Source organism: Saccopteryx bilineata, chromosome 1 (genome assembly GCF_036850765.1).
Source record: "Saccopteryx bilineata isolate mSacBil1 chromosome 1, mSacBil1_pri_phased_curated, whole genome shotgun sequence".
NCBI lineage: Eukaryota > Metazoa > Chordata > Mammalia > Chiroptera > Emballonuridae > Saccopteryx > Saccopteryx bilineata.
In genome coordinates, this window is record NC_089490.1 from 203,343,971 (window position 1) to 203,370,903 (window position 26,933).

Genomic DNA, 26,933 nt, shown 5'->3' on the forward strand with positions numbered 1-26,933 from the left:
GCTAGACAGACCTCATTTTACAAATGAGAAAACAAAGGCTATAACCAGCGTCCCTTCTGCAAGGCCTAGATTTAACAGTCCTGGGTCCCCGTACTAAATATCCTATCTCACGTGCTATACCTGGTAATATCAAAACCCTACTGTAGTACTTGTACAAAGAACACTCAAACCATTTAATCCACATAGTAGCAGTATTAGGTAGGCTTATTCTCATCAGAGAGGCTCAGTAACTTCCACAAGATTACACAGCTAGTAGGTGATAGAAGCAGTATTTGAACCCAAGAACTCTGGCTTCAGCTTGATGCTTTAACCACCACACTCTTTTTGTTACTAGGGAAAGGATCGGACAGGACCCACTGGCCTGGTTAGAGTTGAATTTCCATTTTCCTCTTAAGGATAAAAAGGAATTAAGATGAATAAACCATGCACATTGATGTAAGTGTGCTGAGACCTGTAGACAGGGTGTCATGAGGACTGAGCTCTATTGGTCTTCCTCTAATTGGCACGGTCCTTGGTGTTTGAGTTCCAGCTCTGGAAAGTGGGCTGCAGGTCCACCTGCTAATTTGGTAGCAGGCCCTCATCATGGACGAGTTGGCGTGATGAAGATGATTAAGCACAACTAAATTAAGGACATGTTAGAGAATGCAGAGCAAAAAACGGTCCGAGCTGTGAAGTCACGTGGGAGGTGGGACCGCCTGGTGAATGACCAGCAACCTGGTGGTCAGTGTAGGCTGCAGATGGCTCCTTGCGCACCTGATAGAGGGCCGTCTGTGGCTCTGCGTGTCACAGGGGAACGCTGCATAGATGGACAAAATGCTGTCCCGAGACCACAGTGGGAGAAAGGCCCATTATCTCCAGCTCTGACTATTTTCTGCACTGGGGTGAACAGGCTTCTTCCAGCAGGAAATGGTTAACTTGTTATGAAAACAAAGTTTTGTTCTTGCAACTTGCATGACTGATCTTTATGCAGATGTGAAACAAAAAACAAAAACAAAAAAAAAGCACTGCTTTCTTTGAGACTGGACAATTTCCAGAGTATAATTTTTTAAAGATAATGAGTCATTCTTGAGGTATTTACTGCAGAAGTGGTCCCTATGTTTTGTTCACACACAGAAAATAGTCTCTTTGATTTCCGCTCAACGGAGCAGCGGCCATCCCAAGTTGTACCAAATCTTACAGAACAGTCTGAACTGAAGAGTAACATGAGGAAATTTCATCTAAAAAAAAATTGTATTCAAAGGGGCGCTTTCTATGGAAACAGACATGGATTTAATACTTCTCTGGATGCTGTAATAAAACATTTCATTAGTCTTTCGGGCTTGGAGGACAGCTGTATATTTTACTGACACGGCATAGAAACCAGAGACTGAACACTTTATTACTTTTATCAGTTGCATGGTCCCAACTTGAATGGAAACCAGAGATTGAAGTTTTTGTTCATTTTATCTGTTCCCTTATGAGGGGAAAAGGATTAGCTGTAACTGCCCTTTATCTGAGTTTTTGATATCTGAAATGGAAACTGTTCTAGTCTGTGTGGCCTTTACACAGTCTCTACTCTTCTTGTTTATTTTAGCTGGTGATGTGCTTTTTGGCCATCACATAACTTAATTATTTACAGGGGGCAAAAAAATAAATGGAATTCTTCCTGCCTTTTCTTTTTTTAAAAAGAAAAAACCAAGCACGGTTTTTGGAAGCCCTGAATTTGGAAGTTCTAGTGTGCAAAGTATTATTCCGTAATTTATTAGACACATACAGTGTCCCAGGATATGTCAAAATGAGGAATTCCTTTTTCTTCAAGTGTACCAAATTTGATTATCATCTGGTTAACTTTATTTTTTAAAAATTTTTATTTATTTATTTGAGAGAGAGCGAGAGCGAGAGAGAGAGAGAGAGAGAGCACCAGAAACATCAACCCATTTCTGTATGTGCCCTGACTGGGCATCGAACCTACAACCTTTTGTGTATCAGGATGACACCCTAACCAACCAAGCTCTCTGGATAGGGCTGGTGAACTTTCTTTATGGTCTATCATTTTAGTGAAAGCCATAGAAGTGGAACTGGGATTTCCAAAAGTAAGATGGTCGTTGACATCTCAACAGGGACCAAAGAGCAGGGAAGAGCTGCCCATGACCTCCCTATCCCAGTCCGTGCACTACGTCCCACGGAAAATGGAGGATTCACAGTTTGTTTGTAGCAAGGTTTCAGTTCTGGTGGCCCTGCAGTCTTTCTCTCGGGCATCAATACTCGTCAGCCCTTGAGAATTCAGTGGCATCTAATCAGACTCTTGTCATCCTTGGGTTTTGTAGGATGTGAAAATGGGCCCCGCAGACACACAAGGACCAATAACCCCCTCTCTATGCTGACCCCGTCCATCTCTTTACATTTCCCACAGACAGGTCATTCCCAAACATCCTCGTGTATGGGGAAGGCATCCGGACATTGGGGGTGGGGTTCGAGCACTGACCTTCTGACACGTGGCGAGTGTGCTGATGCTGCTGGTTGGAGGTCCGCACTGGGAGACGCATCGGAGGCGAGACGTGTCTCCTTCAAGACGAGGGATAGTGGACACATAATTTTCACATATGGTCAATCTTCTATGTCAGATCGCCCCTTTAGAAAAATCACTATTTGTATTTTTTTCATTGTACAGCAACTGTCATTTTAAAATAAAAAAAATTTAAATAAGTAAAATAAAATAACTCAAAAATTTTTTTCATCTGACATAGGGTTTTTGCGTTGGCTTTAAGGAAACTATCATGTATCTGCATGTGAGATACAACTCTTTCTGAGCCTTGGCTCTTTCAGCATTAGCATGGAGCCAACATCTCTTAATACAAGCCCTTGACTTGTTTGCATAGCATTTTCAGAGCTCTCTCGTGATGGGCAGGTCGCAGAAGGTCGTGGCTAAGGGGGTGGGGGGAACATCCAGCTGTATCTAACTCAGCAAGCCTGGCATCCACATCGGGGCTACAGCTACTTACCCAGAGGACTGGATGCCTTTTTCTAATGTACAAAACAAACAAACAAACAAACAAAAAAACCACTAAACACTTTCCGTGGAGCCTGACCAGGAGAATAGAGTGTCAAACTGGAACATGAAGGACCCAGATTCAAGACCCCAAGGTCACTGGCTTGAGCGCAGCCTCATCTGGTTTGAGCAAGGCTCACCAACTTGAGCCCAAGATCGCTGGCTTGAGCAAGGGGTCACTTAGTCTGCTGGAACCCCCTGGTCAAGGCACATATGAGAAAGCAATCAATGAACAGCTAAGGTGCTGCAACGAAGAATTGATGCTTCTCATCTCTTTCCTTGTCTGTCTGTCCCTATCTGTCCCTCTCTCTGACTCTCTGACTCTCTGTCTCTGTCACAAAACAACAACAACAAACAAACCAAGAAAAACAAAACACTTTCCATGGAATTAAAGTAAATTCTTTGCATTAAACTCTCCGAACCTCTCCTTCCCAGAATGACTACCGGAAGCTGTCCATGCAATGCAAAGACTTTGTGGTGGGCGTGCTGGACCTTTGCCGAGATTCGGAGGAGGTGGAGGCGATTCTGAACGGAGACCTGGAGTCGGCAGAGGCCGCAGAGGTGCACAGGCACAAGGCCTCTCTGAGTCGTGTCAAACTGGCCATTAAGTACGAAGTCAAAAAGGTGAGTGGCTGCTTCCTTCCAGCACCGGGTTGGAATAAGTATCCACCATGCAATAATTCTAGGGCATTATTTTTTTCAACAATAAGAATAGAGGTTATTGGTAAAAGAGAAATTATTATTTTTTCTTCGAAGAGATGAAGGGGGCATATCCTGGTCAAGTTGTGAGTCAAATATCAATCAATCTTCTGAACCACTTTTGAATGGTTGTGAGACTGTGGATAAGTCATGTGACCTTTTTAAGTTTCAGTTTCCTCTCTGAAAGGATGGTAGTATTTTGTTATCTAACTCAGGGTTTGGGTGGAATTTCAGTGGCTTAAGATACGCCAAAGAATTGTGTAAACTGCTTGTTGCAGTGCAATTAAAAATAATAAAACCTGTTATTTGTGCACATTTTGGAAGGCACATACATTCTCATGTTAAGCCTGTGCCAAACCTATGTTATTCTCCATTTTGCCTATCAAACCAATTAGGCAGATGATGAGGTTTCTATTCTCTATGGAAACTAAGGTTCACCAAGCTTAAACGACATGTCTAAGGTCACCCAGCTACGGAGTTGGTCACACAGTTGCCAAAAATAAAAATGATGATTCCTTTTTTTCTCTGGTCCCTGCAGGTAAACTGTTCTGCATATCTATCTGCCATGTGTACAGGGCTTTTACATAATTCACAAAAATTGTGGTTAGGATGTTTCACTGTAACAAAAGTCGTAGTTATGCAGTGTAACTGTTAGATAAATAAAAAAATCCTTTTTTTTTTTACTTTTAAAAGAACCTGGTAAATCACAAAGAAGGAAGCTGTTGTCAGGACTAGCTCTGGTTTCATGAACTGTTCGAGCTATGCACAGCTGAATCTTCTCCTGCAGTGTGGTGAGGGAAGGCTCTAGAGCCAGCCTACAAGGATTCAAGTCCCTGTGTGACCACAGGCAAGCCACCAAACCAGTCAGAGCCTCAGTCTGCTTGTTAGTATAGTGTGGACAACAGTAGTAACAATGTGTTCAGTTGTTTTCAGAATTACATAAAGTACTGCATGTAAAGTAATCAGCCCAGGTGTAGTACACGGTGGTCATTCAATAAGAATTAGCTAATAACATTTCTACATTAGGACAGTTCTCAGAATGATGACTCTTAAACAAGTTCTGTTCCCAGTCATCAAAGACGGGCTTCATGTTCATCGCACTGGTTCTAGTCAGTTTAAGTAGAAAGGAATTTTATAAGGGATAGTGGGAGGGTCGAGAGTCATTGGGCGAGGAGGAAGAACAAGGGTGTCTAAACTTTGCTTCCGGAACTGGCCAGAACTGAACAGTTCTGCCTCCGCTGCAGATGGCTGGGCCCAAGTCCTGCCTGATAGGTATGACCCTTCGAACCTTCTTCGTCAAGGCCTGCACAAGCGCCTCTCTCCAGGGGGACTTAGGCCAGTGTGTTTACCTGAGCGGCAAGTGAGGAGGGGGGATCTCTCCCTCTCTCTCTCCCTACATACACACACACACTCACACACTCACACTCACACACACATACACACACTCACACACACATTCACACTTACTCACACATACTCACACACTCACACACACATACACATACACATTCACATACACACATTCACACACTCACACACACATACACATACACATTCACATACACACATTCACACACTCACACACATACACAATCACACACTCACACTTTCACACACTCACACACTCACATACACAATCTCATACACTCACTCACATACACTCACACACACACTCACACACACTCACACACTCACACATACACAATCACACACACTCATACTCTTCTACTACAATGTGGCAAGTGAGGAGGGGGAATCTCTACCTCTCTCCCTACACACACACACACACACACACACTCACACACACACTCACACACATACACATACACATCCACACACTCACACTCACACACACATTCACACATACAGTCTCACACACACACTCACTCACACTCACACACTCACACACACTCATACTCATACACTCACACACACTCACGCATACACAATCACACACACACACACTCTTCTACTACAATGTGGCAAGTGAGGAGGAGGAATCTCTTCCTCTCTCCCTACACACACACACACACTCACACACTTCAACTCCCACGTGAATTGTTCACAAGATTGTAACCAGCCATCAATGACAGATCTCCACTCTGCTTAACAGGGTCCTGAAGTGTGAAATCCTCAGCACATAGTGAAGTGAAATAACTTTTCAAGGCACTGTCAGTTACAAGATAACGAAATTGTCCAGACTGCCAGTTCTTCTCAGAGCATTCTAGCTAGTAGAGGTGTTGCCACATTGAAGGGGAGAAAAAAAGGTAATTTTGAATAAGATTGATGTTTAAGCTCTTTTCAAATCTACCTGGACATTTATTCACAGGTCTTGTAATACGCGTCTCTTCAATCGAGTACCTGAGAGGGAGGCATTGATTTCAGTTGTGATAGCTTCTTTATCATGGCTTTGAAAGTGTCATGTTAGCAGGGACAGCTCATCTACAGATGCGTGTCTGTTAACCAAGCTGTCTTGTAGACTGACAGTCCTCCTGCCTGTTCATTTCAAATAAATGATATATAGATTACAATGTATGAGGCATCATTAATAATAAACTTACTGTCAGTCAGCTATCGGGAAATAAGAGCAAAAAGAACATATTTGGAACTGAAAGGAGATTTAAGATTCTGCAGGTGTTTCTGGTTTGTTTGTTTTAAGCTACGCAATGAGTATCAGATAAAGTCTTTGGTTTGGAATGTTCACTTGATAGATGTATATAAGACCTCTGTTCTGGAATGTCCAATAGTCCTCTTTCTTTTTTCCTCTCAAAGGCTTCCTTTATTGTTCACTCAGCACTTAACCCTCTCCATTCCAGCAAAGAGGAAACACACCCCACCCCCTCCTGTAGCCATTTTTCTCCCCCATCTCATTTCTAGTCTCCAAGAAAAATCTCCCCTTGGATGTTACGGATGGATGAAGCCTCCCCCCTCACACACACACTGTGGCTATATGAAAGCCATTGGGATTTCAAAATAACTTTCTTATGGAATTTTTCCCTCAATAAGATAATAAACTCAAATTTATTCAAGTCAGCCCATCAGCCCTGGCCGGTTGGCTCAGCGGTAGAGCGTCGGCCTGGCGTGTGGAGGACTCGGGTTCGTTTCCCGGCAAGGGCACATAGGAGAAGCGCCTATTTGCTTCTCTACCCCCACCCCCTCCTTCCTCTCCGTCTCTCTCTTCCCCTCCCGCAGCCGAGGCTCCATTGGAGCAGGGATGGCCCGGGCGCTGGGGATGGCTCCTTGGCCTCTGCCCCGGGCGCTGGAGTGGCTCTGGTTGCGGCGGAGTGACGCCCCGGAGGGGCAGAGCATCGCCCCCTGGTGGGCAGAGCGTCGCCCCAGGTGGATCCCGGTCAGGCGCATGCCGGAGTCTGTCTGACTGTCTCTCCCCGTTTCCAGCTTCAGAGGAGTGCAAAAAAAAAAGAAAGAAAGAAAGCAAATCAGCCCATCATTTCTCCAAGGAAACCAGTTCTGTGTCATGGTGGGCTGTGAGATCCCATCGGAGACTTACAAAGTCTCTCCTACCATCTGCCCATGCCTCCCCCCAGCTCTGACTCAGAGTCTCCTGACCTCTCTCTCTCTCTGGGTCAGGACAGCATAGCTCCCAGAGCTCAGGTCTTCCCTAAGAATCACACCGGGAGTTCTCCCAGGCCGTGAAGACTCAGTGACAGTTCATCAGGACAATGAAAATAGAGCAGATCTGCATAGAAGGGAGCTGAACACAAATTTAATGATTACGTGGGAAAGAACTTCCCAATATAAAAGCAGTAGAAGAAACAAAGCAAAAATATGTATAAGTTGATCACATACAAACTTAAAACCTCTGTACGTTAGAAGGTTCATTAACACAAAAGTGTAGGGAGAACTGGGAAAAATATTTTTCTCAATGATAACTTATAATGCATTGCTATTCTTAATATCGAAAGGGCTCAAACAAATTTATAAAAAAAAAAATTCCGGAGCCCTATAGAAAAACAAGCCAAGAGCTCGGACAGGTAATTCACAGACAAGAAAATTCAAATGGTGAACAACACACGTGTAAAATTTTCTAGCACTCTAGTAATAAAAGAAATGCATACAAACATACAAATACCATTGTGCCTCTCTTCAATTGTTAAGGAATAAAAACTTATGATTCTCAATGCTGTTGGTGAAATGGGCAATCAAATGCTACTGCTGCTCCACCTAGAACACTGAGGTCACTGGTTCGAAACCCTGGGCTTGCCCAGTCAAGGCACATATGGGGGTTGATGCTTCCTGCTCCTCCCCACCTTCTGTTTCTCTCTCTGTCTCTCCTCTCTAAAATGAATAGGTAAAATCTAAAAATAAATAAATCTTTTTTAAAATGCTACTGGTGGAAAACAATAATGTGCTTTTTATCAGGAATGTTGAAGATTACTCATCATTTCTGAGGGGTCTTTTGGGAAAAAAAATACTATCTTCTGGGAAGATAGTAAATACTATTACCATCTGTAGAGTTACTTACATTCTTCTACTACAAGAGAATGGAAGAGGAAATTTGATTTTTTTAAAATGCATACAAGAAAATTTACTTTTCAAGCAAAACCACAAATTATCTTCCAGTTAGAATAATGGACTGTTTGCCTCCCCCCAGAAGTGTTGAGTTCCAGTTCTGACCGTCCCTCTAGCTTCTCAGTGACTTGAGAAAGAATAACAACCCCCTGCACCTATAGGAAGACCAAAGGTCCTCCTGTCTGTCCTAGCAGCTACATCTCGGGTAAGAAAGCCCTTGACAAAGGTCAGAGATATTCAGTCTTCATAAACCCATCGGGTCTGGCAAACGGGGCTCTTGAGAAAGAGAAGGACGTTTCCTGAGCTCTTCCTCCTGCTCTCCTGTTCCCTCCATGATGGGGCTCAGTTTTGTTGTAGAACAATCCTCTAGAAAATAGAACTGCAAGAGGAAGGCTGGGAACTCACCACAGGGGGATGTGTCTGCCAGTTCCACACAGACACGTCCACCTGTCTGTTGACTCTGTGGGCCTTGCCTGTCTTGCTCAAACCCCCCTTGGCCTCAGCCTATAAAATCAAAGGTGCATTGACTTCCCAGATAGACACCTGATCTGATGATGACTTTGCCTCCTCTGGCAGTGGATCTCCTGGGGTGCACCACTCACCACCCCAAGCCGAACCTGGCTGCCATCACAGGCCTGCCTTTCATTCACATCCATCGACTTCCCACAGACGCAGACCCTCTACACCAACAAGACTTTTGGAACAACATTCAAACTGAAACTGTGTTAAATGCCGATGATTTATGCTGGCAAGGATAGCAATCCAGGTCTCCATTCTCATTGCTTTTTGCCACAGGTGTTGATAGCTTAGCGTGTGCCCATAACCGGGGACGGCCCATTACCTACAGCAATGCTGGTGCTTTGGTTTTCATCTTCTTGTACCAAAGCCTTGAGCTCAGAAGAGGGGCTTATGGCATCTTTAAGAGTGAGTGAGGGCCCAAATGAAAGAATGAATGAATGAATGACACAGATAGGAACTGCAGGCGGGATGAAGATTTTTCATATCAGAAGAGGGGTGAAACAGAAAGGAAACGGTCCAGTGGAAATTTGGAATTCTCAAGAATCCTAGGAACTGTTGCAGAGACCCCTGGAAGCCTTCCACCTTGATCCTACCCACACCCTGCACCATGAATTCAAATAATGACTGCATTGAACGTGACATACTGTTTTCCAAAAATTAGAACTTTGGAGAATGACAAAATCTTGCGCTTGGAAGGGAGATCTCATATACACTTTGTGGCTGGTAAGGACCCATGACCCTCAGGGCCTGCGATTTTTATCACTGAATTGAAAGGAGCTTTACAAGATCAAATATTCTTTTTCACATTGAACTCATCAAGCAAGAAAAGAGAGCATCGTCTTTCTTGTACTTTTAACTTTCCCAAACCCTACCCGTTTGTATTATTGAAATAACAAGTCAGTTAAGTATTTCAGATCCAGTATTTGTAGACTCATCCTCAACCACATCTGTCAACAGGCCCTCGAATTCTCTGCTCAGAGGCACCATGGCTGTCACCAGAGTGGTCATCGTGGACTTCAGAGGACTGGCATGCCAGGGGCAGGAGTGGGGGCTCCGGGGAGCGGTGCCTCCACTACCTACCCTGGGGGATGAGGTTTTATGTTTTATTTTTTTTAATTAAAGGAGCTGATGGGAAACTATACACCAATAAATGGAAACCTCTTTGTGGCCCTGTAGGCGTGCTCTTGATAAATAGCCAAATAACTTGCTGAGTTGCCGAGAGTCACTACAGAGTGTTAGGATCGGTGACTAAGACTTGATTCTGGATGACCCTCTGCCTCCTGGGGGCTGCAGCTGCTCCCTTTGCCTCTCCGAGTTCGCAGAAACCTCTCACAGGTACTTCCTAACAGGTTCTCTGTGAATCGTTCTTTCTGGTCTGTTTGTTCATTTGATTTTGTTTGTTTTAGAAGACAGTGATACTTTGACTTCTGTATTGCTAAACACTCTTTTTTTGTAAAAAATATATATATGTGTGTATATATATATACATATATATATATATATATATATATATATATATATGCAATTAGAGTTGATTTGTGAATGGCCCTGAGTGATTCCCAGGCTTGGACCAACGGCACCTGGCCATTCAAAGAGAGGCAGATCCAAGCTACAAATGGGCACCATTCTGTGTGGGGACCTTTACATGGGCCTGATGACGTGTCCATTCTGCTCCCTAATGAGGGACAGGGACTTAGAGAAGTCCCAGCTCTTCTCAACAGATGCAGGCAGATGTGTTAGCAAAACCAAGTGGCAGAAGAAAACATGATGGCAGGGATGACGTAAGTATAATTTGTTCATGATTTCTGATTAGAATTCTAGTTATAAAAGCACTATGGGAGATAAATGTTTGTGGGGATTTTTTGTTGTTGTTGTTTTTGTTTTTTGCCTGTGATAGAGGAAGCAATAAAAAGAGGATAGCTTGCAGCCTGACCTGTGGTGGCACAGTGGATAAAGCATCGACCTGGAAATGCTGAGGTTGCCAGTTCGAAACCCTGGGCTTGCCTGGTCAAGGCACATATGGGAGTTGATGCTTCCAGCTCCTCCCCCCCTTCTCTCTCTCTCTGTCTCTCCTCTCTCTCTCTCTCTCTCTCTCTCTCCTTCTCCTCTCTAAAATGAATAAATAAATAAATAAATTTAAAGAGGATAGCTTGCTACCATAGAAAGGAAGTGACATGTGACCCCAGCTTCTGGAAGCTGTGCCCGAAGCCTGACACCTGCAGGTTCATGGGCTTTTGCTGGATCTTCTGCATATTTGCCGCGGTCCTGCCTGCAGAACCACAGGCTGCTTCATGTGTATATCTTCACAAACGTCTAGTAGTTGCTACTGAAGCTTAACACATTTCACTTTTAGCCTACAATAGGTATAGTCTACAATAAACCAAATAATGTTTTTCTTTCCCACTTGAACTGAATGCAAGGAAGCTGGCAGACCGCATGGTAGGGGCACACATCCACAAAGGAAAGCGTATGCCACCCAGATTCCAGAAAGAAGCCTGTACATTAACAGAGAGTTCCCAACAGCCAGAGCCATGGTCAGGACAGCATCAGTTCTACCCTCTTGTTTCCACTTAGCTCTTCTATTAATTAGCTCTGAAGCAATCTGGAGACATAGAAGGTAGGTGACTGAGTATGTGGCCAGGACCTTCTAGTGCCTACATTCTGGGAATGTGCACACTAATATCTTTAGGACGTTATACTTAAACATTCAGCAGTGGAGCTGAGCTGTGGACGACAGCCTGGTAACCCGCCTCTCTCTATCTGTCCCACCAGTTTGTGGCTCACCCCAACTGCCAGCAGCAGCTGCTGACCATCTGGTACGAGAACCTGTCGGGGCTGCGGGAACAGACCATCGCCATCAAGTGTCTGGTTGTGCTGGTGGTAGCCTTGGGCCTTCCGTTCCTCGCCATCGGCTACTGGATCGCACCCTGCAGCCGGGTACTGCTTTTATTTCTTTTACATCCGTTTCCTCTGTGGTTGGTGTACCGTGTCCTTTTGGGATGAAAAATAATAATAATAAAGGAGGAAAAGGCTTTCGACTTAAGGCTCATAGCAGTTTCGCCCTGAATGCTAATTGACTCAAGAACACGAATGCTGCTTTTTTAATGACTGGATCAGTTCAGCTAAGAAGTGATGAGGAAGGTTTCCGGGCCAGCAGGTGTGATCGCCTTTGCAGGCATCGAGTGCTTAGGCTTTTGAGATAAAACCCCTGTGGTGGATGGGAGGAAGAGCTGCAGGAGCAAAGTAGCATGTGTCCTGATTCTAGCGACAGCTTAATAGATAGAGAGCCCATGGGCCAGCCAAGGGAGGAAGGGACGCTGGTACCAAGACACAGTCAGCCTGACCACCAGGGGGCGCCCGTCTGAACCTGTCCCAGCCCAGTTGCAAACGTGGAGTTATCCAAGAAAGTGCACCCCAGGTCCCCCTAAACTCTTTGCTCTTCTCCAAAAGAAAAAAAAAAGTTGTAGAATCGGGGGGACTCTAGGGCTTTGGAATTTTTAGGTGGTTGATCTATTTGGTCTTGCTTGCATCATTTTGTTCACGACCTGTCTCCCCCCCTCCACTAGCCAGTCCAAAGAGGGCCACTGCACAAGACGGGAAAGGAATAGTGGTCGTGCTTACAGATTCTGCATTAGGTTAATCAAGGGCTCTGCCCGGGAGAAAACACTGCTCTGAGATCCTTAAATCCTGTTCTTAGATTCCGAAACCTGGTCTTCTTTACATCAGAGGCAGTTTCGGGGCAACGTGGGCCAAGGCCACCTAGGAAGGAACCTGGGAATCCGTCATCTCGGTTCCCGCAGGCTCCCTGGCACAGTCCTGCTCCGCAGGCCCCGTACATGTGCTGGAATCTTCATCTGTCTCACCTCGTGCTTGAGCTGCCCGTGCACTTAAAGGCAGATAGTTTGTCATTTTGATCGGTTTTGATGACTTAACTGAGTGCCTTTATTATGTATCATGGAAAAGTATCTCAGGATTCCTTAAATGCAGGAGCGCTTAAGACTAAAACACGGTAAATAATGGGAGAGAGCATGCCTTAAAGCAAAAATCATATCCCACCCAAATAATTTCCCTTTTGGGGAAAAAAGGAATTGGAGTCCAAGTGTAGATGTGTTTGTCTCAGAGGGCAGCTTCATTGGTGGAAACGTTGCATCAGGTCTGGAGTGGGCATCTTCTGCCCGCCCCCCATCCCTCACCCCCGCCCCCCCCCCCGGGTTTCTCTCAGCTCATAGAGGTGCAGCAGAGAAGGAGAGAGAGGGAACTGAGTTGTTTCTACGCTCATTTATACCTGCTGTGTACCATCTACCCAATAGTCAAAAGACGACCTAGCAAGAATTCTCTGCACGTATTCATTTTTAGGACAGGCATGCTGTTTTCTCTTCATGTTATTTGAAGTTTTAAAAGGTCAACCTTTGGGAGATTTAGCAACTACCAAGAAATCATTCAGTGCTATGAATGAGCTACACCCCCCCCTTCCCCTGTCCCTCCCTGCAACATACAGCTGCCACAGAGTGATATGTGAAAGTACTGTTTGTTTTCCTGTAGGAAATGCAACATTTGTCTGTGTGCATTCTCGGTCAGTCCCGGGAGTGCTTGGCGGTTGCTGGGTTATTTGTTGACATCAAGTTAAGCTTGTGGATGTGCAAAAAGATTTGTTTGAATTTGCAGTATTTTGAATGTGAACTTTGGTACTTTTTAAGGTCACAGACTGAGTTTAAAAGTAGTTTAGAACGTGTAGATTGGAGAGCGTATTTGATAAATCTACTGAATGTACTTAATAACCGTGGACTGCGGAAGCCCTGGGGACAAGAGGAATTGTTTTTCATTTCTCCTAGAACATGGGGCTTTTCAGGACATCCCATCACATGGGATTTTAAAGGCGTTACCTTAAAATAATTATTAACGGAACTTTAAGATGCTCTGGTATGATTTACATGATTTTCCAAGCTTTCAATTAAATTAGCCTACTTAGAGGTTTTAATCATTGTGTGTAGTTCCCTCTTCTAACTGGGATAGTAACAGATAAAATATCTGTCCTGATTATAGTCTTTTCTGCCTCTTTTTTTTTTTCTTAGCATACAAAGCATAACTTGACTTTGGAACATTTAGAAATGAGAACTAAAATTTACTTCCATAGTAGTAAGATGTTTTTCATCTTCAAAGAGTTTTTCATGTGCTACGGACATGGAATAACATTCCAATTACAAATCAGTACAGGATGACATAGGAAAGAATTGGAATTTCATTTCCAAGACTCTGAAACTTTGACATTGTGTAGACTTTCAATGTAAACATCAGGATAACCAGCAGAGGCCTGGTGACTTCCGGAAACGCATCTGTGAGGGAGTGCTGTATATCCTAAGACAAATTGGATACTTAGGAACAATAAGATTTGAGTACTTCTTAAAATTATTTTTGGAGGAAGCATACCCTAAAAGGTGTAATTTTCACAATGTATCACTCTTCGGACACAGAAACAAAGTTTTGAAAGTGTTCTCATTTCATTTTTTTTAATCCTGTTATAGTCCTTTTCACAAGTGAAGGCCAGATTTTAAAAACTTAAAAGTTTTCTCGTGTGACCTGTGGTGGCACAGTGGATAAAGCGTTGACCTGGAAATGCTGAGGTCGCCGGTTCAAAACCCTGGGCTTGCCTGGTCAAGGCACATATGGGAGTTGATGCTTCCAGCTCCTCCCCCCTTCTCTCTCTGCCTCTCCTCTCTCTCTCCCTCTCCTCTCTAAAATGAATAAATAAATAAATAAATAAATAATAAATAAATAAAGTTTTCTCTCTGTCTCGCGCCAGCTGGGGAAGGTCCTGCGCAGCCCCTTTATGAAGTTCGTGGCACACGCTGCTTCTTTCATCATCTTCCTGGGCCTGCTGGTGTTCAACGCCTCTGACAGGTTTGAAGGCATTAGCACGCTGCCGAACGTCACGGTCGTCGACTATCCCAAGCAGATCTTCAGGGTCAAGACCACGCAGTTCACATGGACCGAGATGCTCATTATGGTTTGGGTTCTCGGTAAGCCTTGGATTTTAAGTACTCTAGATTTCTACCCCCCAAAAATAGTGTCTATATAATGGTTGTCATTTTCTACTTAAAATGATAGTTGACATGATAGGGTAGCAATATCACCATTGTTAGAATAGCAAAATAATCAAATAATTTGTCAGCTTGATAATGCTAACAGGTATCCTAACAGTAAATTAAAAAAAAAATTTTGATGAGTAGAATGAGCCTAATATTAATATATTATGTTTCAGAAATCTAACTTCAATTATTGAATAAAATGTAAGTTTTGTTTTTTTTTTAAATGTGACTCACTGGGATGGTAAAATATTTAACTAGAATTCTTGTGAAGTAACCCCAGGGACTGTGAACAAATGACTAAAGAACATCTATATCATTTTAGTTTTAGAGATTTTAGGAGATTGTCCTTTTTCAGAATGTTTGTTACATCACCTCACAACAGCCCGCTTTCGAATAGTTAGTTGCGTTAAAGGAAACATTTTAGGCCATGTGAGGAAAAAACATAAAAATAGTGGAGATTGGAACCAGTCTACCTACTACTTACTAATCCACAGGCATTTTTATAGATTCTGTTGCACCTGGTGAGAGTTCCTTGGTGTCTTCTCAGTCCCTGATTAGATAGGTTGGCTCATTGCTCTCCTTCACTCCAGTGGCTCCCATCTAGACCACGTCATTATTTTATACAGTTTATCTTGAGCCATTACATTTCTCTTCAAAACCCCACCATCTTTTCCCCTTCTGTAGTCAAGACAAGGAGCATTTTGTCGTCTCCCTCGGAACGGTGTTCTCCGCTTACGGGGTCTTAGTAACCCCCGAGGCTTCCTGCGGAAGGATATCTCCTTGGTCCTGCGACGTTCCTCAGTTCCCCAGCGCGGAGCTGAAAATGAGGAGAGGGGTCGAGGGAGTGATGAAAGCCTTCCTGGATGAAGGGAAGCCGTTCTTGTGAAAAGTCTACAGGAAGATGTTCATTTGGGGGGCTATGTCTCCAGTCATCACTAGGGTTTGATAATGAACCTATGTAATTTTTGGAAGATGAATTTTTCCTTTCCTCCAAAAAGTCTTGTGGGGCAAAACCGGTTGACTTGTGGAGCCTCCCTAGCATATTTCCTCCATCCTGCCCTCGCCCACTCTGCCTCGGTGGCAGCATTTCTGGGCCCACGCATGGAGGGAGGCGTGTTTCCCTGAATCCTCCCTTGGTGGAGTGAGTCATTCCTGTAGTGGAAGAAGCAGAGTTCTTTCATGAACTCTGCCTAGCAAGCTGGACAGTCTGTGCTGTGTGGTCCCTGGTCGGGTGCCCGCTTCGCGCACGGGGGTCGGGGGGGTGGGTCGGTGTAGGCGGGGACAGGCGGAGGACCACAGAAGAGCTCCTCGGGCTACGCCGTAGAGCCTAACGCGTCCCCTCCGTGTGTGTTGTGACAGGGATGATGTGGTCTGAGTGTAAGGAGCTCTGGCTGGAGGGACCCAGGGAATACATCTTGCAGCTGTGGAACGTGCTGGACTTTGGGATGCTCTCGATCTTCATCGCCGCGTTCACGGCCAGATTCCTCGCTTTCCTGCAGGCGACAAAAGCACAGCAGTATGTGGACAGCAATGTCCATGAGAGCGACCTCAGCGAAGTCACCCTTCCCCCAGACATAAAGTACTTCACTTACGGTGAGTCAGGAGCTGCTCGATGTGACGTCAGCCTGGCATCTTCGTAATGGTGTTTTCTCCACGGAAATGGTTCTTCGGAACGGAGAATTCGTTATGTTTCTGATCTAACATGACAAGTAGCACCCAAGCCACTCATGACATGTAGAGTTGCTTCAATGGTGCTATTCTTAACCACTTACCTACGAAATGGAGCCTATGTCAGGTATTGACTTTGCGTAGTTAGCAATGTATAGAGAGTTCCATTTTTCATCTCTCTCTCTCTCTCTCTCTCTCTCTCTCTCTCCCTCTTTCCAGCCAGAGATAAGTGGGTCCCTTCTGACCCTCAGATCATATCTGAGGGCCTCTACGCCATCGCTGTTGTGCTCAGCTTCTCGCGGATCGCCTATATCCTCCCGGCCAACGAAAGTTTCGGCCCCCTGCAGATCTCTCTGGGCAGGACCGTGAAGGACATCTTCAAGTTCATGGTCCTCTTCATCATGGTGTTTCTGGCCTTTATGATCGGCATGTTCATACTCTATTCTTACTACCTTGGAGCGAAAGTAAACGCTGCTTTTACCACGTAAGTAGGAGATCTTACAGAAGTGGTATGATGCAGAGAGGCCCTTACTGTGTCTAGAAGAAGCAAAGGAAAGATTTCAATAATATTTGAAATAATGAAGATGTTTTTAAGAGCAGAAAATAATCCACTAGAAATGTGAGTGGCCTATGTATAATTACATTGCTCCAAGCACTCCTCTCTCTGAATTTAGTGAGCGTTGGACCATAGAATGAATCAGAATTCAGGAAAATCTTCTATAGAATTGGCTATCTTGAGAGAGTTGAGTAATAAAATTTTAACATTGGATGCCTCTTACAGTATGGATGATGTTAAATTTAGTTACATCGTTTGGTAGACATTACTGTTATTTCAAAAAAGAAGCACTCGCTCTTATTTTAAGGTATCGTTAATTAGTCCACGGAGTTGAGCAGGAGAAATCATTGATAAATGTGTGTAGCCCGCTATAATGGTAGTTCTGTTTCCTTTCTTGGGTCATACTGATTTCCACCCTGGAGACTCACCTTTCCCAGGAAGTCTTCCTTGATTAAGCTTCCTTAGTCTTAGTCCTTTTTAAATTCTCTCAGCAGGGAGACACCCAGACTGTGAGATTCCCTGTCGCCCATCTGGGTGTGATTGTCATGGGGGTGGCCCTCCCTCTGGACTGTAGTCCTTGCAGGTGGGGAGGTCATAACCCTCCTGGCTCCCTCTGTCTCCTGTAATGTTACATTGGAAAACAGTGAGACCGTCAGCAAGTTCCCTATAGACTAAGATAGAACCTCATGCCCTCCCAGGCATCCAGTTGTTTTGAAATGAATATTTTCACATAGTTAATGTAGAGCAGGTCTTAGGGGCAAAACAACTGAAGCTTGCTCTTGCTTTCAAAGAAGAAGAACTCTGTTTGAACCCAGCGGGGAGGGCAGAGCGACCTGGCACACTATACCGCCCCTTGGAACTCTGGGAACTCCCTTACTACCTCAACGTTTTATTCACAGTTCTGCATGGGGACGGGCAGCCTAATATCATGGGAAGAATGTGGGCTTGAAAATCAGCCAGACCTAGATGCACATGCAAGTTCTGCTGGTCTCGAGCTGTGGCCTTGATTGAATTATTTCATGTTTCTCTGAGTCACTTTCCTCATTTTTTAATAATAAGCACAAGAAAGGTTGAAATCAGGTCACCAGGTTACATAAGGTAATTGATAGACAGCCTCTTGCCCAAAGTAGGAGCTCGGGACCTGTCAGCATCCCCTCCTTCTTACCTTCTCCTCCCCCCACCCAGATAGAGTCTCTGCTCTGTATAGAGTCAGAGAGAACGAAGGCTGGGGTGGGGTTGCAAAGGAGCATGGGGAAGAGGGTGGGAAAATTTGTGACACTGTTAAGGGCAGGAACAAGGAGGCTGTGTTTCTTCTGTCTCCTTCTAGCACCTGTGCTATGATGTCATAGGATCGAATATTTTATAATAGAGATATCTCTATAGGAACAGGAATCTTTTATTCTGACCTCTAGCCCCAGGGTCTAGTACAACTTCTAGAACAGAATAGGTGCTCCAATAGTGTTGGTTGAATGAATGAATGAATAAATGATGAGTACTAAATCCTGTAAATCTATAGGAATGGTTATTTAGAATCTGTTATAAGAAGTTTTTTTTTAAAGTTGTGATCTTTCTTTAGAAAAAAAAGGGACTTACTTTTTTTTTATAATTTTATTTTTTTAATGGGGTGACATCAATAAATCAGGATACATATATTCAAAGAAAACAGGTCCAGGTAATCTTGTCGTTCAATTATGTTGCATACCCATCACCCAAAGTCAGATTGTCCTCTGTCACCTTCTATCTAGTTTTCTTTGTGCCCCCCTCCCCCTTCCCCTCTTCCTTTCCCCCTCCCCCCATAACCACCACACTCTTATCAATGTCTCTTAGTCTCACTTTTATGTCCCACCTACATATGGAATAATGAAGTTCCTGGTTTTTTCTGATTTACTTATTTCACTTCGTATAATGTTATCAAGATCCCACCATTTTGCTGTAAATGATCCGATGTCATCATTTCTTATGGCTGAGTAGTATTCCATAGTGTATATGTGCCACATCTTCTTTATCCAGTCATCTATTGATGGGCTTTTTGGTTGTTTCCATGTCCTGGCCACTGTGAACAATACTGCAATGAACATGGGGCTGCATGTGTCTTTACGTATCAATGTTTCTGAGTTTTGGGGGTATATACCCAGTAGAGTGATTGCTGGGTCATAAGGTAGTTCTATTTTCAGTTTTTTGAGGAACCACCATACTTTCTTCCATAATGGTTGTACTACTTTACATTCCCACCAACAGTGAATGAGGGTTCCTTTTTCTCCACAGCCTCTCCAACATTTGCTATTACCTGTCTTGTTAATAATAGCTAATCTAACAGGTGTGAGGTGGTATCTCATTGAAGTTTTGATTTGCATTTCTCTAATAGCTAAAGAAGATGAGCATCTTTTCATATATCTGTTGGCCATTTGTATTTCTTCCTGGGAGAAGTGTCTGTTCATGTCCTCTTCCCATTTTTTCATTGGATTGTTTGTTTGTTTGTTGTTGAGTTTTATGAGTTCTTTGTATATTCTGGATATTAGGCTCTTATCTGAGCAGTTGTTTGAAAATATTATTTCCCATTTAGTTGGCTTTCTGTTTATTTTGTTATCAGTTTCTCTTGCTGAGCAAAAACTTCTTAGTCTGATGTAGTCCCATTCATTAATTTTTGCCTTCACTTCTCTTGCCTGTGGAGTCAAATTCATAAAATGCTCTTTAAAACCCAGGTCCATGAGTTTAGTACCTATGTCTTCTTCTATGTACTTTATTGTTTCAGGTCTTATGTTTAGATCTTTGATCCATTTTGAGTTAATTTTAGTACAGGGGGACAAACTGTAGTCCAGTTTCATTCTTTTGCATGTGGCTTTCCAGTTTTCCCAGCACCATTTGTTGAAGAGGCTTTCTTTTCTCCATTGTGTGTTGTTGGCCCCTTTATCAAAACTTATTTGACTATATACATGTTGTTTTATTTCTGGGTTTTCTATTCCGTTCCATTGGTCTGAGTGTCTATTTTTCTGCCAATACCATGCTGTTTTGATTGTCGTGGCCATATAATATAGTTTGAAGTCAGGTATTGTAATGCCCCCAGCTTCATTCTTTTTCTTTAGGATTGCTTTGGCTATTCGGGGTTTTTTATAGTTCCATATAAATCTGATGATTTTTGCTCTATTTCTTTAAAAAATGTCATTGGAATTTTGATGGGAAATGCATTAAATTTGTATATTGCTTTGGGTAATATGGCCATCTTGATTATGTTTATTCTTCCTAACCAAGAACAAGGAATATTCTTCCATCTTATTATATCTTTTTCGATTTCCCTTAACAATGGTTTATAGTTTTCATTATATAAGTCCTGTACATTCTTTGTTATATTTATTCCTAGGTATTTTATTTTTTTTGTTGCAATCATGAAGGGGATTATTCTTTTGAGTTCATTCTCAAATGTTTCATTGTTGGCATATAGAAAGGCTATGGAGGCCCTGGCCGGTTGGCTCAGCGGTAGAGCGTCAGCCTGGCGTGCGGGGGACCCGGGTTCGATTCCTGGCCAGGGCACATAGGAGAAGCGCCCATTTGCTTCTCCACCCCCCCCCTTCCTCTCTGTCTCTCTCTTCCCCTCCCGCAGCCAAGGCTCCATTGGAGCAAAGATGTCCCGGGCGCTGGGGATGGCTCCTTGGCCTCTGCCTCAGGCACTAGAGTGGCTCTGGTCGCGGCAGAGCAACGCCCCGGAGGGGCAGAGCATCGCCCGTGGTGGGCGTGCCGGGTGGATCCCCGTCGGGCGCATGCGGGAGTCTGTCTGACTGTCTCTCTCCGTTTCCAGCTTCAGAAAAATACAAAAAAACCCACATAATAATAATAATAATAATAATAATGAAAAAAAAAAAGAAAGAAAGGCTATGGACTTCTGTTTGTTAATTTTGTATCCTGCGATGTTACTGTATTGGCTTATTGTTTCGAGTAGTCTTTTTGTGGATTCTTTGGGGTTTTTGATGTATAGGATCATATCATCTGCAGAAAGTGATACCTTTACTTCTTATTTTTTGATATGGATGCCTTTTATTTCTTTGTCTTGTCTGATTGCTCTGGCTAGAACCTCTAGTACCAAATTAAATAATAGTGGAAAGAGTGGACAACCCTATCTTGTTCCTGATTTAAGGGGGAAAGCCTTCAGTTCTGTGCCATTTAATATGATGTTAGCTGATGGTTTATCGTATATGGCCTTTATCATGTTGAGATATTTTCCTTCTATACCCATTTTGTTGAGAGTCTTAAACATAAAATTGTGTTGTATTTTATTGAAAGCCTTTTCTGTGTCTATTGATAAGATCATGCGGTTTTTTTTCTTTGTTTTGTTGATATGGTAACCCAGGGGTCTCAAACTCAAGGCCCGCGGGCCGCATGCGGCCCGCCGAACAAATTTGTGAGGCCCGCAGATGGGAATCCCATCGATTCTTGGCCAGGGCACATAGGAGAAGCACCCATTTGCTTCTCCACCCCACCTTCCTCTCTGTCTCTCTCTTCCCCTCCCGCAGCCAAGGCTCCATTGGAGCAACAATTTTGTGAGGCCCACAGATGGGAATTCCCAAAGTTCAAAATATTTTGGATAAAATTAAGTAAGCCTAGGGGCCTACTTGTATTTTTCATTTCTCTAGCATCCTAGCTAGATATTAGCTTAGTTAACAGCAGTTGTGATGCGAACTACAGTTTCTGGTCATTTTGTGACACTGAGTAAACTGCATGTACGATTGTGCTTGTTGTACTGATTTTTTTTTGTTTTCAACTGCAGTGAGAAAAGTGTTGCGTAACAGTTGCTTTTTGTAGACCTAGTGCGGCCTGCCAAACGGTTGTGATCTTGCTCTGCGGCCCACATGCTGAGTTGAGTTTGAGACCCCTGCGTTAACCGTTTTACGTATGTTGAACCATCCTTGAGATTCGGGAATGAATCCCACTTGATCATGATGTATTATTTTTCTAATATGTTGTTGTATTCGATTTGCTAGTATTTTAGCATCTGTATTCATTAGAGATATTGGCCTGTAGTTTTCTTTTTTTGTGCCATCCTTGCCTGGTTTTGGTATGAGGGTTATGTTGGCCTCATAAAATGTGTTTGGAAGTATTGCTTCTTCTTCAATTTTTTGGAAGACTTTAGTAGAATAGGAACCAAGTCTTCTTTGAATGTTTGATAAAATTCGCTGGTATAGCCGTCTGGGCCTGGACTTTTATTTTTGGGGAGGTTTTTAACGGTTTTTTCTTTTTCTTCTCTACTAATAGGTCTGTTTAGAATTTCTGCTCCTCTTGACTCAGTCTAGGAAGGTTGTATTGTTCTAGGAATTTATCCATTTCTTCTAGGTTGTTGAATTTAGTGGCATAAAGTTTTTCATAGTATTCTACAATAATTCTTTGTATATCTACGGTGTCCATGGTGATTTCTCCTCTTTCATTTTGGATTTTGTTTATATGAGTTCTTTCTCTTTTTCCCTTGGTAAGTCTTGCCAAGAGTTTGTCAATTTTTTGATCTTTTCAAAGAATCAGCTCCTTGTTCTATTAATTTTTTCTATAGTTTTTCTGTTCTCTATTTCATTTATTTCTGCTCTGATTTTTATTATCTCCTTTCTTTGGCTGGTTTTGGGTTGTCTTTGTTCTTCTTTTTCCAGTTCCTTAAGGTGTGAAGTTAAGTGGTTCACTTGAACTCTCTCTTGTTTGTTCATATATGCCTGAAGTGATATGAACTTACCTCTTATCACTGCTTTTGCTGCATCCCATAGATTCTGATATGTCGTATTATCATTTTCATTTGTCTGTATATATCTTTTGATCTCTGTGCTTATTTCTTCTTTGACCCATTCATTTTTTAAAAGTATGTTATTTAGTTTCCACATTTTTGTGGGATTTTTTTCCCTCTTTTTTGCAGTTGAATTCTAGTTTCAAGGCTTTATGATCAGAAAATATGCTTGGTACAACTTCAATTTTTCTGAATTTGCTGATGTTGTTTTTGTGGCCCAACATATGGTCAATTCTTGAGAATGATCCATGTACACTGGAGAAAAATGTATACTCTGTCACTTTGGGATGAAATGTCCTGTAGATGTCTATCATATCCAGGTGCTCTAGTGTTTTGTTTAAGGCCAATATATCTTTGTTGATTCTCTCTTTGGATGACCGATCTAGAGCCAGCAGCGGTGTATTGAGGTCTCCAAGTATGATTGTATTTTTGTCAGTTTTTGTTTTAAGGTCAATAAGTAGCTGTGTTATATATTTTGGTGCTCCTTGGTTTGGTGCATATATATTAAGAATTGTTATGTCTTCTTGATTCAGTGTCCCCTTAGCCATTATGAAATGGCCATTTTTGTCTTTGAGTACTTTTGCTGTCTTGTAGTCAGCATTATCAGATATGAGTATTGCTACACCTGCTTTTTTTTGGATGTTATTTGCTTGGAGTATTGTTTTCTAGCCTTTCACTTTGAATTTGTTTTTATCCTTGTTGCTTAGATGAGTTTCTTGTAGGCAGCATACAGTTGGATTTTCTTTTTTAATCCATTCTGCTACTCTGTGCCTTTTTATTGGTGAGTTTAATCCATTTACATTTAGTGTAATTATTGACACTTGTGAGTTCCCTATTGCCATTTTATAGATTGCTTTCTGTTAGTTTTGTGTCTTGTTTGATCCTTCTCTTTTGTTTTTCTATCTTTTGTTTTTATTTGGTTGTATTCCATACATCTTTCCTCTGTTGCTATCTTTTTTATCTCATGTGCTTCTGTGGTGGTTTTTTCAATGGTGGTTACCATTAAATAATGAAAAGGGTTCCTACCCTGTTCATTGTAGTGCACTATCTTGTGAGTACTTTTACACTTCATCGTCCTTTGCTACTGTTAATCTCCATCCTCTCCCCCTCCCCCTTTCTTTTTGTTGTTGTCACAGTTTAAATCTGGTTTTATTGTGTTCTTCTTGGAGCCTTTACTTGTGGCTTTGTGTTTTTTTTGTTTGTTTGTTTTTTGTATCTGATTGGAAAACCCCCTTTAGTAATTCCTGGAGTGGGGTTTTTCTGATGATAAATTCCCTCATCTTTTCTGTATCTGTGAATGTTTTTATTTCTCCTTCATATTTGAAGGATAGCTTTGATGGGTATAGTATTTATGGCTGAAAGTTCCTCTCTTTCAGGACTTTAAATATTGGGGTCCACTCTCTTCTAGCTTATAGAGTTTCTGTTGAGAAATCTCATGATAATCTAATGGGCCTGCCTTTATATGTTGTATTCTTCTTTTCCCTGGCTGCCTTGAGAATTTTTTCTTTGCCGTTGGTTTGTGCCAATTTCATTATGATGTGCCTTGGAGTAGGTTTGTTGGGGTTAAGAAAACTCGGAGTTCTGTTTGCTTCTTGAATTTGAGGCTTTAGTTCTTTCCACAGGCTTGGGAAGTTCTCATCTATTATTTGTTTGAGTATGTTCTCCATGCCATTTTCTCTCTCTTCTCCCTCTGATATACCTGTTATTCTTATGTTATTCTTTTTGATGAAGTGAGATAATTCCTGTAGGGCTATCCTAGTTTTTTTAATTTTTGAGTCTCTTTCTTCTTCTCTCTGTTGTGCCTCAAGTTGCTTGTCTTCTATTTCACTAATCCTACCTTCTGTCTGGCCTGTTCTATTAGCTAAGCTTGTTACCTCGTTTTTCAGCTCATGAATTGAGTTTTTCATCTCTGTTTGATTTGTTTTTATAGTTTCAATTTCCTTGAAAATATATTCTTTGTGTTCATTGAGTTGTTTTCTGAGCCCCCTAAATTGCCTTTCTGTGTTTTCTTGTATATCTCTGAGTATTTTTAGGATTTCTATTTTAAATTCTCTGTCATTTAACTCCAAGGTTTCCAATATATTAAATTTTTTCTCCATAGATTTTTCCTCATCTGTTACCTCTTTTTTGTATCCATGATATTCGATTTTCTCTTCCTTAATGGCATCTGAGGGTGGTTTTGTTGATATTATTAATGAGGTTTAATAAAGAATAAAAAGTTAAAAAAATAAAAATAAAAAATAGAAAGTTTTTTTAAATTAAAATAAAATAATAAAGGAAATTATTCCCCCCCCTCCTTTTTTCCTCTCCTCTCCTCTCCCCTCTTTCTTGAGAAAATCTTGTGGTGAACTGTGAATTATATTGTACTAAATAGAACAAACAATGCCTGTAATGGAGGGCCTGAATTGGAGAGAAGTAATAAAGGGGGGAAAAAGGGGGGTATGGACCCACAAAAAGCAAATGAGGGAAAAAATTGGTTCAAGAATAAAATGATTTGCTTTTAGGTGTTGGTTGACTAAGAGGTATGATGAGAGGAATAAGAGGGAAACAGGAAAACAGGGAGAAATTTTTAAAAATTACTATTGTATTTAGTGGAACAAGAACTAGATAAAATGGAGAGCCAGGGATGGGAGCACTGCTAGTGAGTTAAAAAAGTGAAGTCAAAACCCCCCAAAATGCCACAAACATAAATTTGAGTCCCAGATAAGATAATTTGTTTTTTATTGAGGATTGAATGAGAGGAGATATAAAGGAGAAAGGAAGAAACTGATATAGAGGGAGAAAAGAAAGAGAGAGAGAAAAAAAGAGAAAACCACTAAAAGAAGAAAAAAGAAGAGAGAGAGAGAGTTAAGGGTTTTGGAGTGCAACCTTCATAGAGAGAAAGGAAGAGGAAAGGAAAGATAATGGGAGATGCAACACTTATGGGTAGTGTAGTTCAAGGAGAAGAGAGAGTAAGACTGGCAGAGAATTAAAGGACCAAATTGGAGTAGGAAAAAAAATTAAAAATCAAGAATGAAGATAAGAGAAACAAACGAACAAATATAATAAAATGGGATAGGTTATAAAGTCTGTGGATTATTCTTGATTTTGAGAGGTTATCTTCTTGCTTTTTCTTTTCTCTCCTTCTTCCTGGTCAGTGACTCTGTACCCCAGGTTCTGCCCCTGTGGCACGCTCAGGTAGAGGTTTGCAATTGATAAGTCTCTATGGCGATGTCAGGTATTGGGCTTCAGTCTCGTTGGCAGTCGAGGCTCATTAGCATTTATAGGCTCTGACAGTGAGAGAGTCTGTGTTCCTGGAGCCTCTCTCCTAGTCTTTCCTTCCTCAATTAGTAGCCTGATAATCCAGCTATGGGGTTGCTGTTGTCTCTGCCTGGATAGTAAGAGGCTCAAAGAGCTGGCAACTCCTCACTCTATTCCTACTCAGCACAGGGCTCTGGGTAAGGCTCAGTCAGTCAGAGCTGATAGCATAATCAGGCGGGGCTTCCGCCCACTCAAAGACCTCTGGCTCTGCCACTCTGTCTGGTAACACGTGCAGGCCCCCACTCTCGGGGCGCTCTGAGGAATCTCTCGCTCACTATCTGCACACACAGACCAGGATATCAGGCTGGCAGTCTCACCCCTGAGTGAAAACCCGCCCGCACGGAAAAGCTCCAGCGTTAGAGTTAGCTCTTGCTTCCTCCCTGTGTGTGGCTTTTTAAGGGCGCTGGGGTGGCCTGAGATTCTGCTTTCGGCCCACATAAAGGCCCTTGACTCTGCCTCTCTGTGGGGTAACACAGGCGCCCACTGCCGAGGCACTTGGAGGAATCTCTTGCCCACTCTCCGTGTGCGCAGACCAGGATATCAGGCCGGCTGCCTCACACTTTGAGTGAAACCCCCGCCCGCACGGAAAAGTTCCAGTGTTGGAATTAGCTCTCACTCCCTCCCCATGCGCAGCTTTTTCAGGGTGCTGGGGTGGCCTGGAGATTCCGCTTTCGGCCCACATAAAGGCCCCTGACTCTGCCTCTCTGTGGGGTAACACGGGGGCCCACTGCTGAGGCGCTCGGAGGAATCTCTTGCCCACTCTCCTTGCACGCCGACCAGGAGATCAGGGTG

General features: G+C 42.7%; 1 protein-coding gene across 3 annotated transcripts in view; it reads left to right on the forward strand.

Moving 5' to 3' along the window:
- Positions 1 to 26,933, forward strand: part of TRPC3 (transient receptor potential cation channel subfamily C member 3) — a 66,312-nt gene that overhangs the window by 29,263 nt on the left and 10,116 nt on the right. For all 3 annotated transcript variants that reach the window (XM_066233835.1, XM_066233819.1, XM_066233828.1), the window contains exons 3-7: positions 3,464 to 3,652; positions 11,549 to 11,713; positions 14,577 to 14,793; positions 16,222 to 16,455; positions 16,750 to 17,014. In XM_066233835.1, coding sequence (XP_066089932.1) covers positions 3,464 to 3,652; positions 11,549 to 11,713; positions 14,577 to 14,793; positions 16,222 to 16,455; positions 16,750 to 17,014 — 1,070 coding nt within the window. The remainder of the gene's footprint in view (positions 1 to 3,463; positions 3,653 to 11,548; positions 11,714 to 14,576; positions 14,794 to 16,221; positions 16,456 to 16,749; positions 17,015 to 26,933) is intronic.